This window comes from Trichomycterus rosablanca, chromosome 3 (assembly GCF_030014385.1).
Source record: "Trichomycterus rosablanca isolate fTriRos1 chromosome 3, fTriRos1.hap1, whole genome shotgun sequence".
Classification (NCBI taxonomy): Eukaryota; Metazoa; Chordata; class Actinopteri; order Siluriformes; family Trichomycteridae; genus Trichomycterus; species Trichomycterus rosablanca.
Window position 1 is genome coordinate 50,106,915 of NC_085990.1, and position 17,608 is coordinate 50,124,522.

Consider the following 17,608-nt stretch of genomic DNA (forward strand, 5'->3'; position numbering starts at 1 on the left):
CCAAATGAATCTGTGTATTTGTACATGCTCATAATAAGTAAAAATAAAAAGTTGCCATTCTGATTGTTTTGTGCAGTGGTTCCTGAACATTCAGACATGAAGCCACCTGGCGAGTCGTCACTCACAGGGGCCCAATAAAAATATTAAATACAATATTTCTCTTGCAAATGTTTAGACACCCCTGATCAAATTCCATGTTTTGTTTATTTATATAAAATGATGTTAACTCATCCTTTACCTCAAACGAACTTCTCAAATTAAAGCACAATTACTGTTTATTTGCTAAAGGGATCATTCAGGTTATAGTCACATATTATAATGTGCAGTGCAGGTAAATACTAACTAAACGTAAAGAAAACGTATTGTGAACTGTCAGGAATTACATAAAGAGGTCAAATATTTTATTTCTTTATATTATGTGGCTTCTGATTTTCCCTCCTCTTTAGCAGGTACTTTTAACTGTATGTTATGATGTAAAATGTAAAGTTAAACTAAACAACTAAAAGATTATTTACTAAAAATAAAGGTAATTCACAAGCAGTTAACAAAAACAAAATGTATTAGGCATTTATTATTATTACTGTTTATTTGCTGAATTGATCATACAAGTTGTAAGAAATATGTATAGAAAACGTACTGTAAACTCAACGTGAAGAAAAAAGTCATAATCAAGTGTTACCTGAACACCAAAACAAAACATGGAGTTTGAGCAGGAGTGTTGAAAGCTTGGCATAAAACTGCATAGAACATTATTCATTTGGTTAAACATCATTGTACTTTGTGCCATAACTATATAAGCAAAGCATATAGTAAATTTTTATGCTTAAAACCTCTATATGCACCAACAGTTTATGCATAAACACAGTAATTAATATAATGGCACCAATGAGAAGTCAAAGTAAAACAGTGCGGGTCGCACCTCGATGCTTAATCAGAAGGAGAAGCCCCACACCTGCAAGAATGCTATAGAATCCAGGTGAGAGACGTTATAAACAAGGTAAAACAATACAGTGGCCAAAAGACACAAAACAAATAACAAAGCAACATCTTGCAGCCCTCAACGGAGATAGTGGACAGAACAGGAACAGTGCAGAATTGTAAACTGGTTTCCAGTTGTCTGTGACAACTCGATTCTCAGAAAAAGGAAAGATAGGGAACCCTAACACAAGCCAAGGGCGGCGAAAGATGAACGGTAAGCTCACACTATCGACTGCCCACTCACTCGTCCAGGGGGGTTCCAAACCCCATAACTGCCACAAAGCAGTTAAGTTCCCTAAAAACAGAAACCGGACCAAGCCTGACATCATGGTCTATGTGAGAAAAGCAGGTTTGCAAGAAATGAGCTTGCGAATCTAAGAGAGAGAAAATATAATGAAATCATCTGAGCCTCGGTGCCCCCTTTGCTGGCTAAAATGGCATCGCAGGAGGACACGACTCCTAACGTTGTTTCACTGTAGAATTCATTCAGAAGATGAGCCACGTTACACAATTACATTTATGGCATCTAGCAGACGCTTTTATCCAATGCGACTTATAAATGTTACTGAATACAATACAAGCGCTTGAGGAGTTAAGGGCCTTGCCGAGGGGCCCAACAGTGGAAACATGGCAAAGGCAAGGCTTGAACCAGTGATCTTTTGATCACTAGACCAGTACTTTAACCACTGAGCTACTACTACACAAAGAACATAAAAACATTATTAAAAATACAATTTGTTTAAATCATGTCAAACAATAAAATTCCTCTGAAAAATAAAATCCTCATATAAAGACAAAGAAAATATTATTAGTTTTAAAAACTAATTTTGGCAATTCTGAAAAGCTGACAGAAAAAAAATAACAAATTTAAACAAAAGAAAAATACCATTTTTTAGCATGTGCAGCCAATACATGTAAACATACACCTAGGTTACATTAACAATACAAGTGTTACAGCTCAATTCAGATTTCTTACACATATCCAGTATTCATATTTAAAATTATGATGCACATTCATCATAACAAATGTGATTTTAGTTTGATAAAATAGAAAAAAAACTAATAAGGCAATCAATTAATGGCACATATCTGTACAGCCCCTGCCAGCAGTGATGTCTGCTGGTAGAGATTCTGTCTGAGATTATAGTAGTGATGGGTCGATCCAAGTTTACCGATACCGATACTGAAACCGATACTTTAATATTATTATGATTGTTATTGTGCTAAGGGTTACATTATGAGGCTGAAACCACACAGAACATCATATTAAAAGAGCAAAAAAATAACATTATCTTGTGCATTTGTTTTCTCTGTTAGGTTTTTAAGTTTCTGCAGGTGCTTGATGAAGTTAGTCGTGCTATACGACGAAACCTTACTTCCACCCCTTGACACGCTAGCTTTGCACACATTGCAAGTAGCTGTTTTTTCTTTTTTTTTTTCCTTTTTCTCCCGCTTTAGCGCTTCCAATTTCTACCCGTCAATCATCCTCTCACTAATGCTGGTCCCCGCTCCTGATTGGGGAGGACGAGGCTGCTCCACGCCCCCTCCGACACGTGCACAGCAATCGAACATCTTATCACCTACACTTGACGAGCGCTGTGCACGGAGGGCCACACCCTCTACTGCACTCCTTTCCCACCTCTGTGCAGGCGCCACCAACCAGCCAGCAAAGGTCGTAATCGCACTAGTCTGAGAGAGAGTCCCCATCCGGCTTAATCCCGCCCCTTATCTGAACGACAGGCCAGTCGTTGTTCATGTGGCCGCTCAGCCTCGGCCGGCAAGGCAGAGTCGAGATTCGATACGATGTATTCGAGTTCTCAGCTCTGGTGAACAGCGTGTGTTTTACCGCTGCGCCACCTGAGCGGCTGTTTTGCTTTTCTGTGTTTCCAGACCAAAATATTTCCATACAAAGAACATTTTAGTAAAATAAATAAAATAAAACTAATGTTATTTTTTTCTGTTACTGACTGAAGTCATGACATCAAAATCGGACCCGATACCGATCCGGGATCGGATCGAGCCCATCTCTAGATTATAGTTCTCATTATTAAAGCATGGCCATGTATTAATCACGTATTAGGATCACAAAGTGGCTTCAAATATTTCAACTTAAAATATAACATATGAAAAATAATTGGGCCACATTAATAATGTGAACATAATCTGAATAAGAGGTAAGGATGTAATACTGTCCCTGGATTATTAAAATGTTAGGCTACATGGTTTGTTTTACTTTTGTACACCCAGCTTCACATGCGCTAGGGCTTTCTAAGGAATTAATTTAGTTTGTCTGGCCTGCAGGAGCAGCTACAGGTGTGCTGGAGTTGAGGGGGCTTAGCTTTAACATGTTAAAGAAACTGACAACCTGACCAGGAACTTCTGCCAGAACACTCTGTGCCAGCGCCTCCTTAGGTGCCTGTAGAGAAAGAGAGAGAAAGAGAGAGAAACTGAGAATCGGTTATAGAGTCATTAATGATAATGTCAGAGTGCAGAACTGAGAAGAAGAGGAAGTGCAGTTGGCTGAGGCTCACATGTGGATGTCAATATACTGTATGTGATATAATAAAGGAGTACAACAGTATTTTAAAAACTAATCTCTATCCTCTGCATCTCTAACACAGTGGTGTGAGAAAAGGAATCTGTTGCCACTGTTATTTTCTATTTTTCATGCACTGGGTGACATTCTTATCAATAATCTGATTATCAGTGCATGATATTAAAAACCTGGGTAAAACAATATCAAGTAAAAAATATAATGGACCAATGTGTCCAGCTTTTTTATGTGCTGTACATTAGTCCAGGGGTTTTCAACCTGTGGGGCTTGTCCAGGGGGGCGTCACGAGATTTCTTTTACTTCTAAAACCAAACCAATGCATTTTTTCAAACACATGAGATTTGATTAGTCTCGCTGACCACGCACACACGCACGTTTAATGTTATCCAGTTCAGTCTGAAAAAAGGACCATTGGCTAGTGAACAGTGAAGATAAATCGGTGACAAAATGTTTTGTGTGTATGTTTTTAAGAGAGGTGTATAGTGGGAGATGCTCTGTTCACAATATCGCTGTAAGTGAGTCAGGAGTCGATTCGTATGAAGAGAAGCTTGTGCACATTCTGAGCTTCTCTCCTCAGTCAGCTCTCCGTTTTTACTGTTATTAATGAATGCTGTGGTGCAAATAAACACCAGCTACTGGAACATTTTGTGTGACTCGCTTTTTTTTACAGGTCGGAGGCTTAATTAAACTGGCTATTAACACTGATCAACAGTCAAGTCAGACTCGTTCTGTCTGTGGAGTTTTCTGTCAGTCAAAGCAAAGTACTGATGTACTTTTGCCTCTACTTGGATCTGTGAAGTAACGATTTCTGCTCTCATCTACATCAAAAGCAAGAACCGCTTACGATTTAACACTAGCTGTAACTGATAGTGAACCATGAATTTCTATGATGTGCTCGCAGAAACAGGCTCAGCCGCCACATTGATAAAGACCGGGCTGTATTGTCTATTTGAAGTGAATATTTTAAATCAGCAAAATTTATCGTATGTATGATGTGCACAACTGTAATTATATTATTTTAGGTTGTCAAGAGCTTTTGCAATGATTTCTGTGCAAGGGTTGATGGGGCGGGGGCTGGGGGGGTTGCGGGGGCATAAGTTCAAGGTTGGCACACGGAAGGGGGCGCATGTCCAAACAGGTTGAAAACCCCTTGCATAAGTCCACCGCTTGCAATCCCTTTCATCCCTTTCACTTCTGTCATATTTAGAATTAATCAGGTTGTATGGACAGTGCGAGTCTAACCTTTCGTTTATGAGAGGATTTATTGTGGAGCCTGATGGTTTTCTGGCTGTCTCGTAATTTTAAATTAATTGTTAGAATACTTAGACTAGTTAGTGCGTGTATATAGTTTTAAAAAATTCATAAGATAAAGAAAGGTTCCGGGATTTTGGTCCACATCCCCTCAAAGAATTAGATTTAGAATTAGATTTGAAGATCTGACCCAGGATATCAATATCAATCTTTATATTGGCTTAAAATGTTGGCATAAATTGGCATTGTACTGAACATTGAACATTGAGTCATAGTCACTGCTTATAAAAATTGAAAGAGGATAGAAAATAGGTAAAGAAACTATTCTGAATTATTTCTTTAACTTTTCATACACGGTCATTTATCTTACATTGTGCATTCATCCCTCAGGCCATGCAAGTAAACAAAGAGAAGAAGAAGGAGGAGGAAATCAGTAGGTAGTGATTTGAAATGAGAAGCCTTTTGAAGCCCTACATGTCTAGGGGTCATGGGGAGGCTGCAGTTTTTTAAATCTGAAGTAGGACACGACTTGTTCTGGTAACTCTGCCAGTACACACTGAGAAAGTGTCTGTCTGGATGCCTGAAATGAAATGAAAAGAAGAGGGATAGACTGGCAAAGCTCTGACACACACTGAAGAAAAGCTTGCACATATTAAGATGATAATAATGAATATAAGTATAATAATATAATTGTGACTGCACAACTCAATCCCTTTCACACATGCACTTTTACCGGGTAGGAGTTTAGTATCAATGCACCACTGAACCAAATTCCAGAATAACTTGGCGCGGCCATTTATCAGGACACGTCCAATTACAATTCCAGGTTGACTGCAGGGAGGATTTCAGGGCAAGGCTAACAAGTCAAGGTAGTTCACACTAACATGGATAAACCAATAGTCATTTCTTTTATAATTTTCTGCCTTTTCATCTACACTAAAGCAACCCCCCCAAAGTGCAATTTTTAGAATCTAATGCCCTGGAATGGCGTCCTGTCCAGGGAGGGTTACAGCATTGCACCCAGTGATTCCAGGGAAACAAGACCCACCGAGACCCTGACCAGGATAAAGCGGTGGTGAAACATAAAAAAATGAGCCTACTAATATACACATAAGCTACATACACTGTTTGGCATAAAGTATTTGGATGCCTGACCAAATGTTTAAAAACAAATGACCTTTATGTAATCATTATAGCATCTCACAAGACTGGGAATTACTATATCTGTGGGAATTTGTGCCTATTTTGTCAAAAGAGCGTTTGTATGGCTGGGCACTGAGGTTGGTCAAGAAAGCCTCAATAGATGTTCCAGTTTATTCCAAAACTCTTGAGTGGGGCTGAGGTCAGAGCTCGGTGCAAGCCACTGGAGTTCCTTTAAACTGAGATTTTCTTCACGTCTTTATAGAGCTTTATAGTCATGCTGGAACAGGAAAGGACCTTCCCTAAACTGTTGCTGCAAGCTTGGAGGCATATAACTTCCTTTATATGATTGATTTATTACACCTGGTACCACCCGCTGTGGCTAAAACACATGAATTCACAGATTATAAGGGGCGTCCCAATACTTTTGTCCGTATAGTGTATGTGGGTTGAGCTCAGATTGACCAGGACGAATCATGACCAGTTTGCCAGTTGAATCATTTGTACTTTATTGTATTGTCCAGTTATTCATTTTAGTAAATCTGTCATCCTGGACAGGGTTACACTAGTTCAGCCCCACCCTGGATCGATGCTCACAAATCCATCACAGAGCAACACACTAAGTGCCCACAGATGTAAATGAACGTGTGAATGTAATGTTAGCTAATCCACCCATACGGGATTTGTGAAGATGGGAAGAAACCACAGTACATAAGAGGAAACTCTTTCACCAAGAAGAAAAACACAAATCACAGACAATGGGTCTGTCTGAAAACCTAGTGAGCTGCCTTGCTGCCTATTGCCTACCTGATCAGCTGCCTCAGTAGAGAGGATTCTAATAAGACATCGAACTCATAAGGCAGATTATTTAGACGCTCTACTTAGACAGAGATTAGGGCGATTACGTCACTGCAGTTACTAAGCTTACTAAGCTAACACAGTGATTCAGTCAGATTATCACTCAGACTTAAGGCTCCTCAGTAGGGGCATTTTAAGGAATCTAAGAATTTAGACGTGCCTTCTTCTCAGGCGTGTAGGATGATGTAAAATAAGTCTATGTAGAGAGATCACTGGGTTTTCAGGCAGACCCATGGTCTTAATTTAAAAATTGAGGAAGCTGTTAATCTTGCTCATCTACAACTGACCTATTTAACTTATATAATGACTCGCAACCCTGCTTACACTGGTCTTTCACATTCGTTTTATTTCTTATTTATATATAGTATATATCTATAGTAGGGCTGTCAAACGATTAAAATTTTTAATCGCGATTAATCTCAGAATTTCATATAGTTAATCGCGATTAATCGCATAAAAAAAAATCTGTGTAAATGTTATAGAAAACAAGGATTTTTATGTGAAATGTTACAATTAAAATGGTGAACACATTTTATGCTAAATGTACTGATGTTAAAAACTGCTGGGACAAGAGAAAACTGTAAGGGAGTTTATTCACTCACATACTAGGCAGTAAATGTCAGATTGTAGTTTAGAATTTCTCCATCAGCAAACATTGTAGATCAGCGGTGCTTTAGGTGGGATAAGGCGTAGTTATTGTAACAGACTTTTCTGTGGTTGTATTGTGACAATGGTTTGATGGCCGTTTCTACACGAAGTGAGTGTGTTTTGACCCTTTGGGGCTTCCATAGTTCATGGACTAACGTGCTTGACTCAGCTTTCCGGTATTTGGTACCTTAACAGAATAAGTTAATAAAAGTGTTTTGCTCCCGACAACTTGTGAATACAGCGTGTATTTATTTCTTTATAAGTGCATCACTACAACGCTCGGTTACATTATGCTAACAAACCGCAAATGAAAAACGGTGGCAAGTCCGACATTAAAACGTTTGTTTTAACATAATGTTAACATAATGTAACCGAGCGTTGTAGTTCTACCAGTCAAGTCTCAACATTAACTAGAATTTGCGTTAACGGCACTATTATTTTTAATCGCGTTAAATTGAAATCGCGTTAATGCGTTATTATCGCGTTAACTTCGACAGCCCTAATATATAGTTTTTATACTGCACAGAACTCTGCACCTTTAACCCATAATGTGAAATACACATGCTAATTGTTTACAGGTATGAATGTGTGACGTGTGTGTTATAGAAAGAGTATATATGTGTGTGTGTGTGTGTGTGTGTGTGTGTTTAAGACTGTCCTTATTGTATTTATCGTGCACTGCTAGCATCTGTATAACCAAAGTCAAATTCCTTGTATGTGTGAGCATACTTGGCCAACAAAGTCTGATTCTGATTCTGAATTTAGACATGCCTTCTTCTCAGGCATGTAGGATGATGTAAAATGTGTCTATGTAGGGAGATCACAAGGTTTTCAGACAGACCGCATCACTGAAGGTAAGGACAAACACAGGTCCTAAGAACCCATGTTGCTGTGCGGCACCCACTAAGTTTTGGAAAAATTGAATAAACACAGCATTTAAGATCCTGTTCTGTGCCTAAGAAGTAAAACATGAGAAATCTCAGCAAATTGAGGTGAAATGTTACCTCATACCAAGGCAAAATTGGTTCAGAAATGTGTTTATTTTTAACCAATCACCTGCAAATCACAACAGGAATGTAAAGCAAGTAAGAAAATGTCACAGTTGAAACTAATGAATCTACCAATGACATTTTATAGGATTGGTTAACACGTGGTGCAGTTTTACAGCGAATGATTGGTTACGACCCGGTAATTTACCGTATGAAAGCTGCAAGTGTGAATGACAAAAAGCCTTTACAGGTATTACTCAGGCTTATAAAGTGTCAAGCACTTATAACAAAATCACTCACAGATCAAGCTCAATACAGGTTTTGTGTTGTACACGTCTGGTCTACTCACGTTCTGAAATTTCCTGAAGGGCACAAACTGCACGATGTCTCGTATGGCCGTCTCTCCGGAAGGAGACCTTAAACGCCCGTCGTCCCCATCCAGAATCTCCATGTCGGCGAAGTCTGCGTCACCGACACCCACGATGATGATCGACATGGGTAAATGGGCGGCAGCTACGATGGCAGCGCAGGTCTGATCCATGTCTGTGATCACGCCGTCCGTGATGATTAGCAGCACTAAGTATTGCTTTATCACAGAAAACAAAAGAAAACAAACAAAAACAAGTTATACAATTCGTGCATTCATGAAACAGTGGGTAAAAATGAACCGTTATACCATTTCTCTATGTATTTCCTCATCAATATATAGGTTTTCCTAATTGCATTATAAGCCATAAGGCCAGCTAAGCTTTTTTAGGGCCAGTCACATGTTTACAGTGCATGGAAACGTAATTAAGCAATAGAACACGAGAGGGAGTGTGTTATCACGAATAACATCATTATTATGTTATTCGCAATAACACACGACCTCGAGTGTTCTATTGCTTTTATACAACAGTTTTTACAAAATAAAGAAAGAAAATAAACCAAAGAAGCCCTGAATTTCATAATAAATATGCTTTAATATTGACAACCTTCCGCCAAAAAGTAGTTCCACAACGAATATAAAGTTTAACACTACAAAGCAGACATCCCAAGTTGCAAAAACTCATTTCAGGGAGGTAAGAACAAGAATGAGAAGGCAAGAACCTCCGAAGGGAAAAAAAGAAATAAAAAACCTCTCGCACACACCAAAGGATTATGGGTGATAACAGAACTCTTAGGAGCTGCTAACTGGGCTATTAAGCTAACTGTTCGCGTTACAAACACATTAATGTTCCCTACATAGTGCACTAGATTGTATATCAGATAACGGATTTATGTTCCCTACACAGTGCACTAGATTGTGTATCAGATCACGGATTTATGTTCCCTACACAGTGCGCTAGATTGTGTATCAGATCACGGATTTATGTTCCCTACACAGTGCACTAGATTGTATATCAGATCACGGATTTATGTTCCCTACACAGTGCGCTAGATTGTGTATCAGATCACGGATTTATGTTCCCTACACAGTGCACTAGATTGTATATCAGATAACGGATTTATGTTCCCTACATAGTGCACTAGATTGTATATCAGATCACGGATTTATGTTCCCTACACAGTGCGCTAGATTGTGTATCAGATCACGGATTTATGTTCCCTACACAGTGCACTAGATTGTGTATCAGATAACGGATTTATGTTCCCTACACAGTGCGCTAGATTGTGTATCAGATCACGAATTTATGTTCCCTACACAGTGCACTAGATTGTATATCAGATAACGGATTTATGTTCCCTACACAGTGCACTAGATTGTGTATCAGATCACGGATTTATGTTCCCTACATAGTGCACTAGATTGTGTATCAGATCACGGATTTATGTTCCCTACATAGTGCACTAGATTGTATATCAGATCACGAATTTATGTTCCCTACACAGTGCACTAGATTGTATATCAGATAACGGATTTATGTTCCCTACACAGTGCACTAGATTGTGTATCAGATCACGGATTTATGTTCCCTACATAGTGCACTAGATTGTGTATCAGATAACGGATTTATGTTCCCTACACAGTGCACTAGATTGTGTATCAGATCACGGATTTATGTTCCCTACACAGTGCGCTAGATTGTATATCAGATAACGGATTTATGTTCCCTACACAGTGCGCTAGATTGTGTATCAGATCACGGATTTATGTTCCCTACACAGTGCGCTAGATTGTGTATCAGATCACGGATTTATGTTCCCTACACAGTGCACTAGATTGTATATCAGATCACGGATTTATGTTCCCTACACAGTGCGCTAGATTGTGTATCAGATCACGGATTTATGTTCCCTACACAGTGCGCTAGATTGTGTATCAGATCACGGATTTATGTTCCCTACACAGTGCACTAGATTGTGTATCAGATAACGGATTTATGTTCCCTACACAGTGCGCTAGATTGTGTATCAGATCACGAATTTATGTTCCCTACACAGTGCACTAGATTGTATATCAGATAACGGATTTATGTTCCCTACACAGTGCACTAGATTGTATATCAGATCACGGATTTATGTTCCTTACACAGTGCACTAGATTGTATATCAGATCACGGATTTATGTTCCCTACACAGTGCGCTAGATTGTGTATCAGATAACGGATTTATGTTCCCTACACAGTGCGCTAGATTGTATATCAGATAACGGATTTATGTTCCCTACACAGTGCGCTAGATTGTATATCAGATAACGGATTTATGTTCCCTACACAGTGCACTAGATTGTATATCAGATCACGGATTTATGTTCCCTACACAGTGCGCTAGATTGTGTATCAGATCACGGATTTATGTTCCCTACACAGTGCACTAGATTGTGTATCAGATCACGGATTTATGTTCCCTACACAGTGCACTAGATTGTATATCAGATAACGGATTTATGTTCCCTACACAGTGCACTAGATTGTATATCAGATCACGGATTTATGTTCCCTACACAGTGCGCTAGATTGTGTATCAGATCACGGATTTATGTTCCCTACACAGTGCACTAGATTGTGTATCAGATAACGGATTTATGTTCCCTACACAGTGCGCTAGATTGTATATCAGATAACGGATTTATGTTCCCTACACAGTGCACTAGATTGTGTATCAGATAACGGATTTATGTTCCCTACATAGTGCACTAGATTGTGTATCAGATCACGGATTTATGTTCCCTACATAGTGCGCTAGATTGTGTATCAGATCACGGATTTATGTTCCCTACACAGTGCGCTAGATTGTATATCAGATAACGGATTTATGTTCCCTACACAGTGCACTAGATTGTGTATCAGATAACGGATTTATGTTCCCTACATAGTGCACTAGATTGTGTATCAGATCACGGATTTATGTTCCCTACATAGTGCACTAGATTGTGTATCAGATCACGGATTTATGTTCCCTACACAGTGCACTAGATTGTATATCAGATAACGGATTTATGTTCCCTACACAGTGCACTAGATTGTGTATCAGATCACGGATTTATGTTCCCTACATAGTGCACTAGATTGTGTATCAGATCACGGATTTATGTTCCCTACATAGTGCACTAGATTGTGTATCAGATCACGGATTTATGTTCCCTACACAGTGCGCTAGATTGTATATCAGATAACGGATTTATGTTCCCTACATAGTGCACTAGATTGTGTATCAGATCACGGATTTATGTTCCCTACACAGTGCACTAGATTGTGTATCAGATCACGGATTTATGTTCCCTACATAGTGCACTAGATTGTGTATCAGATCACGGATTTATGTTCCCTACACAGTGCACTAGATTGTGTATCAGATAACGGATTTATGTTCCCTACACAGTGCACTAGATTGTGTATCAGATAACGGATTTATGTTCCCTACATAGTGCACTAGATTGTGTATCAGATCACGGATTTATGTTCCCTACACAGTGCGCTAGATTGTGTATCAGATAACGGATTTATGTTCCCTACACAGTGCGCTAGATTGTATATCAGATCACGGATTTATGTTCCCTACACAGCGCACTAGATTGTGTATCAGATAACGGATTTATGTTCCCTACATAGTGCACTAGATTGTGTATCAGATCACGGATTTATGTTCCCTACATAGTGCACTAGATTGTGTATCAGATCACGGATTTATGTTCCCTACACAGTGCGCTAGATTGTATATCAGATAACGGATTTATGTTCCCTACACAGTGCACTAGATTGTGTATCAGATAACGGATTTATGTTCCCTACATAGTGCACTAGATTGTGTATCAGATCACGGATTTATGTTCCCTACATAGTGCACTAGATTGTGTATCAGATCACGGATTTATGTTCCCTACACAGTGCACTAGATTGTATATCAGATAACGGATTTATGTTCCCTACACAGTGCACTAGATTGTGTATCAGATAACGGATTTATGTTCCCTACATAGTGCACTAGATTGTGTATCAGATCACGGATTTATGTTCCCTACATAGTGCACTAGATTGTGTATCAGATCACGGATTTATGTTCCCTACACAGTGCGCTAGATTGTATATCAGATAACGGATTTATGTTCCCTACATAGTGCACTAGATTGTGTATCAGATCACGGATTTATGTTCCCTACACAGTGCACTAGATTGTGTATCAGATCACGGATTTATGTTCCCTACATAGTGCACTAGATTGTGTATCAGATCACGGATTTATGTTCCCTACATAGTGCACTAGATTGTGTATCAGATAACGGATTTATGTTCCCTACATAGTGCGCTAGATTGTGTATCAGATAACGGATTTATGTTCCCTACATAGTGCACTAGATTGTGTATCAGATAACGGATTTATGTTCCCTACACAGTGCACTAGATTGTGTATCAGATAACGGATTTATGTTCCCTACACAGTGCGCTAGATTGTGTATCAGATCACGGATTTATGTTCCCTACACAGTGCGCTAGATTGTGTATCAGATCACGGATTTATGTTCCCTACACAGTGCACTAGATTGTGTATCAGATCACGGATTTATGTTCCCTACACAGTGCGCTAGATTGTGTATCAGATCACGGATTTATGTTCCCTACACAGTGCACTAGATTGTGTATCAGATCACGGATTTATGTTCCCTACACAGTGCGCTAGATTGTATATCAGATAACGGATTTATGTTCCCTACACAGTGCACTAGATTGTATATCAGATCACGGATTTATGTTCCCTACACAGTGCGCTAGATTGTGTATCAGATCACGGATTTATGTTCCCTACACAGTGCACTAGATTGTGTATCAGATAACGGATTTATGTTCCCTACACAGTGCGCTAGATTGTATATCAGATAACGGATTTATGTTCCCTACACAGTGCACTAGATTGTGTATCAGATAACGGATTTATGTTCCCTACATAGTGCACTAGATTGTGTATCAGATCACGGATTTATGTTCCCTACATAGTGCACTAGATTGTGTATCAGATCACGGATTTATGTTCCCTACACAGTGCGCTAGATTGTATATCAGATAACGGATTTATGTTCCCTACACAGTGCACTAGATTGTGTATCAGATAACGGATTTATGTTCCCTACATAGTGCACTAGATTGTGTATCAGATCACGGATTTATGTTCCCTACATAGTGCACTAGATTGTGTATCAGATCACGGATTTATGTTCCCTACACAGTGCACTAGATTGTATATCAGATAACGGATTTATGTTCCCTACACAGTGCACTAGATTGTGTATCAGATCACGGATTTATGTTCCCTACATAGTGCACTAGATTGTGTATCAGATCACGGATTTATGTTCCCTACATAGTGCACTAGATTGTGTATCAGATCACGGATTTATGTTCCCTACACAGTGCACTAGATTGTGTATCAGATAACGGATTTATGTTCCCTACATAGTGCACTAGATTGTGTATCAGATCACGGATTTATGTTCCCTACACAGTGCGCTAGATTGTATATCAGATAACGGATTTATGTTCCCTACACAGTGCGCTAGATTGTGTATCAGATAACGGATTTATGTTCCCTACATAGTGCACTAGATTGTGTATCAGATCGCGGATTTATGTTCCCTACACAGTGCACTAGATTGTGTATCAGATCACGGATTTATGTTCCCTACACAGTGCACTAGATTGTATATCAGATCACGGATTTATGTTCCCTACACAGTGCACTAGATTGTGTATCAGATAACGGATTTATGTTCCCTACACAGTGCACTAGATTGTGTATCAGATCACAGATTTATGTTCCCTACACAGTGCACTAGATTGTGTATCAGATCACAGATTTATGTTCCCTACACAGTGCACTAGATTGTATATCAGATAACGGATTTATGTTCCCTACACAGTGCACTAGATTGTATATCAGATAACGGATTTATGTTCCCTACACAGTGCACTAGATTGTATATCAGATCACGGATTTATGTTCCCTACACAGTGCACTAGATTGTGTATCAGATCACGGATTTATGTTCCCTACACAGTGCACTAGATTGTATATCAGATAACGGATTTATGTTCCCTACACAGTGCACTAGATTGTATATCAGATAACGGATTTATGTTCCCTACATAGTGCACTAGATTGTGTATCAGATCACGGATTTATGTTCCCTACACAGTGCGCTAGATTGTGTATCAGATAACGGATTTATGTTCCCTACATAGTGCACTAGATTGTGTATCAGATAACGGATTTATGTTCCCTACACAGTGCGCTAGATTGTATATCAGATAACGGATTTATGTTCCCTACATAGTGCACTAGATTGTGTATCAGATAACGGATTTATGTTCCCTACACAGTGCACTAGATTGTGTATCAGATCACGGATTTATGTTCCCTACATAGTGCACTAGATTGTATATCAGATAACGGATTTATGTTCCCTACATAGTGCACTAGATTGTGTATCAGATAACGGATTTATGTTCCCTACACAGTGCACTAGATTGTGTATCAGATCACGGATTTATGTTTCCTACACAGTGCACTAGATTGTATATCAGATCACGGATTTATGTTCCCTACACAGTGCACTAGATTGTATATCAGATAACGGATTTATGTTCCCTACATAGTGCACTAGATTGTATATCAGATAACGGATTTATGTTCCCTACACAGTGCGCTAGATTGTATATCAGATAACGGATTTATGTTCCCTACACAGTGCACTAGATTGTGTATCAGATCACGGATTTATGTTCCCTACACAGTGCGCTAGATTGTATATCAGATAACGGATTTATGTTCCCTACACAGTGCACTAGATTGTATATCAGATAACGGATTTATGTTCCCTACATAGTGCACTAGATTGTGTATCAGATCACGGATTTATGTTCCCTACACAGTGCACTAGATTGTGTATCAGATAACGGATTTATGTTCCCTACACAGTGCGCTAGATTGTATATCAGATAACGGATTTATGTTCCCTACATAGTGCACTAGATTGTGTATCAGATAACGGATTTATGTTCCCTACATAGTGCACTAGATTGTATATCAGATAACGGATTTATGTTCCCTACATAGTGCACTAGATTGTGTATCAGATAACGGATTTATGTTCCCTACACAGTGCGCTAGATTGTATATCAGATAACGGATTTATGTTCCCTACATAGTGCACTAGATTGTGTATCAGATAACGGATTTATGTTCCCTACATAGTGCACTAGATTGTATATCAGATAACGGATTTATGTTCCCTACATAGTGCACTAGATTGTGTATCAGATAACGGATTTATGTTCCCTACACAGTGCACTAGATTGTGTATCAGATAACGGATTTATGTTCCCTACACAGTGCACTAGATTGTGTATCAGATAACGGATTTATGTTCCCTACACAGTGCACTAGATTGTATATCAGATAACGGATTTATGTTCCCTACATAGTGCACTAGATTGTGTATCAGATAACGGATTTATGTTCCCTACATAGTGCACTAGATTGTGTATCAGATAACGGATTTATGTTCCCTACACAGTGCGCTAGATTGTATATCAGATCACGGATTTATGTTCCCTACACAGTGCACTAGATTGTGTATCAGATAACGGATTTATGTTCCCTACATAGTGCACTAGATTGTGTATCAGATCACGGATTTATGTTCCCTACATAGTGCACTAGATTGTATATCAGATAACGGATTTATGTTCCCTACACAGTGCGCTAGATTGTGTATCAGATCACGGATTTATGTTCCCTACATAGTGCACTAGATTGTGTATCAGATCACGGATTTATGTTCCCTACACAGTGCACTAGATTGTGTATCAGATCACGGATTTATGTTCCCTACACAGTGCGCTAGATTGTATATCAGATAACGGATTTATGTTCCCTACACAGTGCACTAGATTGTGTATCAGATAACGGATTTATGTTCCCTACATAGTGCACTAGATTGTGTATCAGATCACGGATTTATGTTCCCTACATAGTGCACTAGATTGTGTATCAGATCACGGATTTATGTTCCCTACACAGTGCACTAGATTGTATATCAGATAACGGATTTATGTTCCCTACACAGTGCACTAGATTGTGTATCAGATAACGGATTTATGTTCCCTACATAGTGCACTAGATTGTGTATCAGATCACGGATTTATGTTCCCTACACAGTGCGCTAGATTGTATATCAGATAACGGATTTATGTTCCCTACACAGTGCGCTAGATTGTGTATCAGATAACGGATTTATGTTCCCTACATAGTGCACTAGATTGTGTATCAGATCGCGGATTTATGTTCCCTACACAGTGCACTAGATTGTGTATCAGATCACGGATTTATGTTCCCTACACAGTGCACTAGATTGTATATCAGATCACGGATTTATGTTCCCTACACAGTGCACTAGATTGTGTATCAGATAACGGATTTATGTTCCCTACACAGTGCACTAGATTGTGTATCAGATCACGGATTTATGTTCCCTACACAGTGCACTAGATTGTATATCAGATAACGGATTTATGTTCCCTACACAGTGCACTAGATTGTATATCAGATAACGGATTTATGTTCCCTACACAGTGCACTAGATTGTATATCAGATCACGGATTTATGTTCCCTACACAGTGCACTAGATTGTGTATCAGATCACGGATTTATGTTCCCTACACAGTGCGCTAGATTGTATATCAGATAACGGATTTATGTTCCCTACACAGTGCG

General features: G+C 39.1%; 1 protein-coding gene across 2 annotated transcripts in view; it reads right to left on the minus strand.

The window, feature by feature from the left end:
* Nucleotides 1-17,608, minus strand: part of cpne3 (copine III) — a 41,559-nt gene continuing 23,951 nt past the window's right edge. Inside the window, exons 15-17 of one of the 2 annotated variants that reach the window (XM_062991418.1) lie at nt 8,768-9,004; nt 5,258-5,363; nt 3,304-3,394 (exon numbers count right to left, since the gene is read on the minus strand). In XM_062991418.1, coding sequence (XP_062847488.1) covers nt 5,262-5,363; nt 8,768-9,004 — 339 coding nt within the window. In that variant the 3' untranslated portion in view covers nt 3,304-3,394; nt 5,258-5,261. Of the gene's footprint in view, nt 3,395-5,257; nt 5,364-8,767; nt 9,005-17,608 lie in introns of both variants that reach the window. The other variant, XM_062991417.1, reaches the window with a different exon arrangement.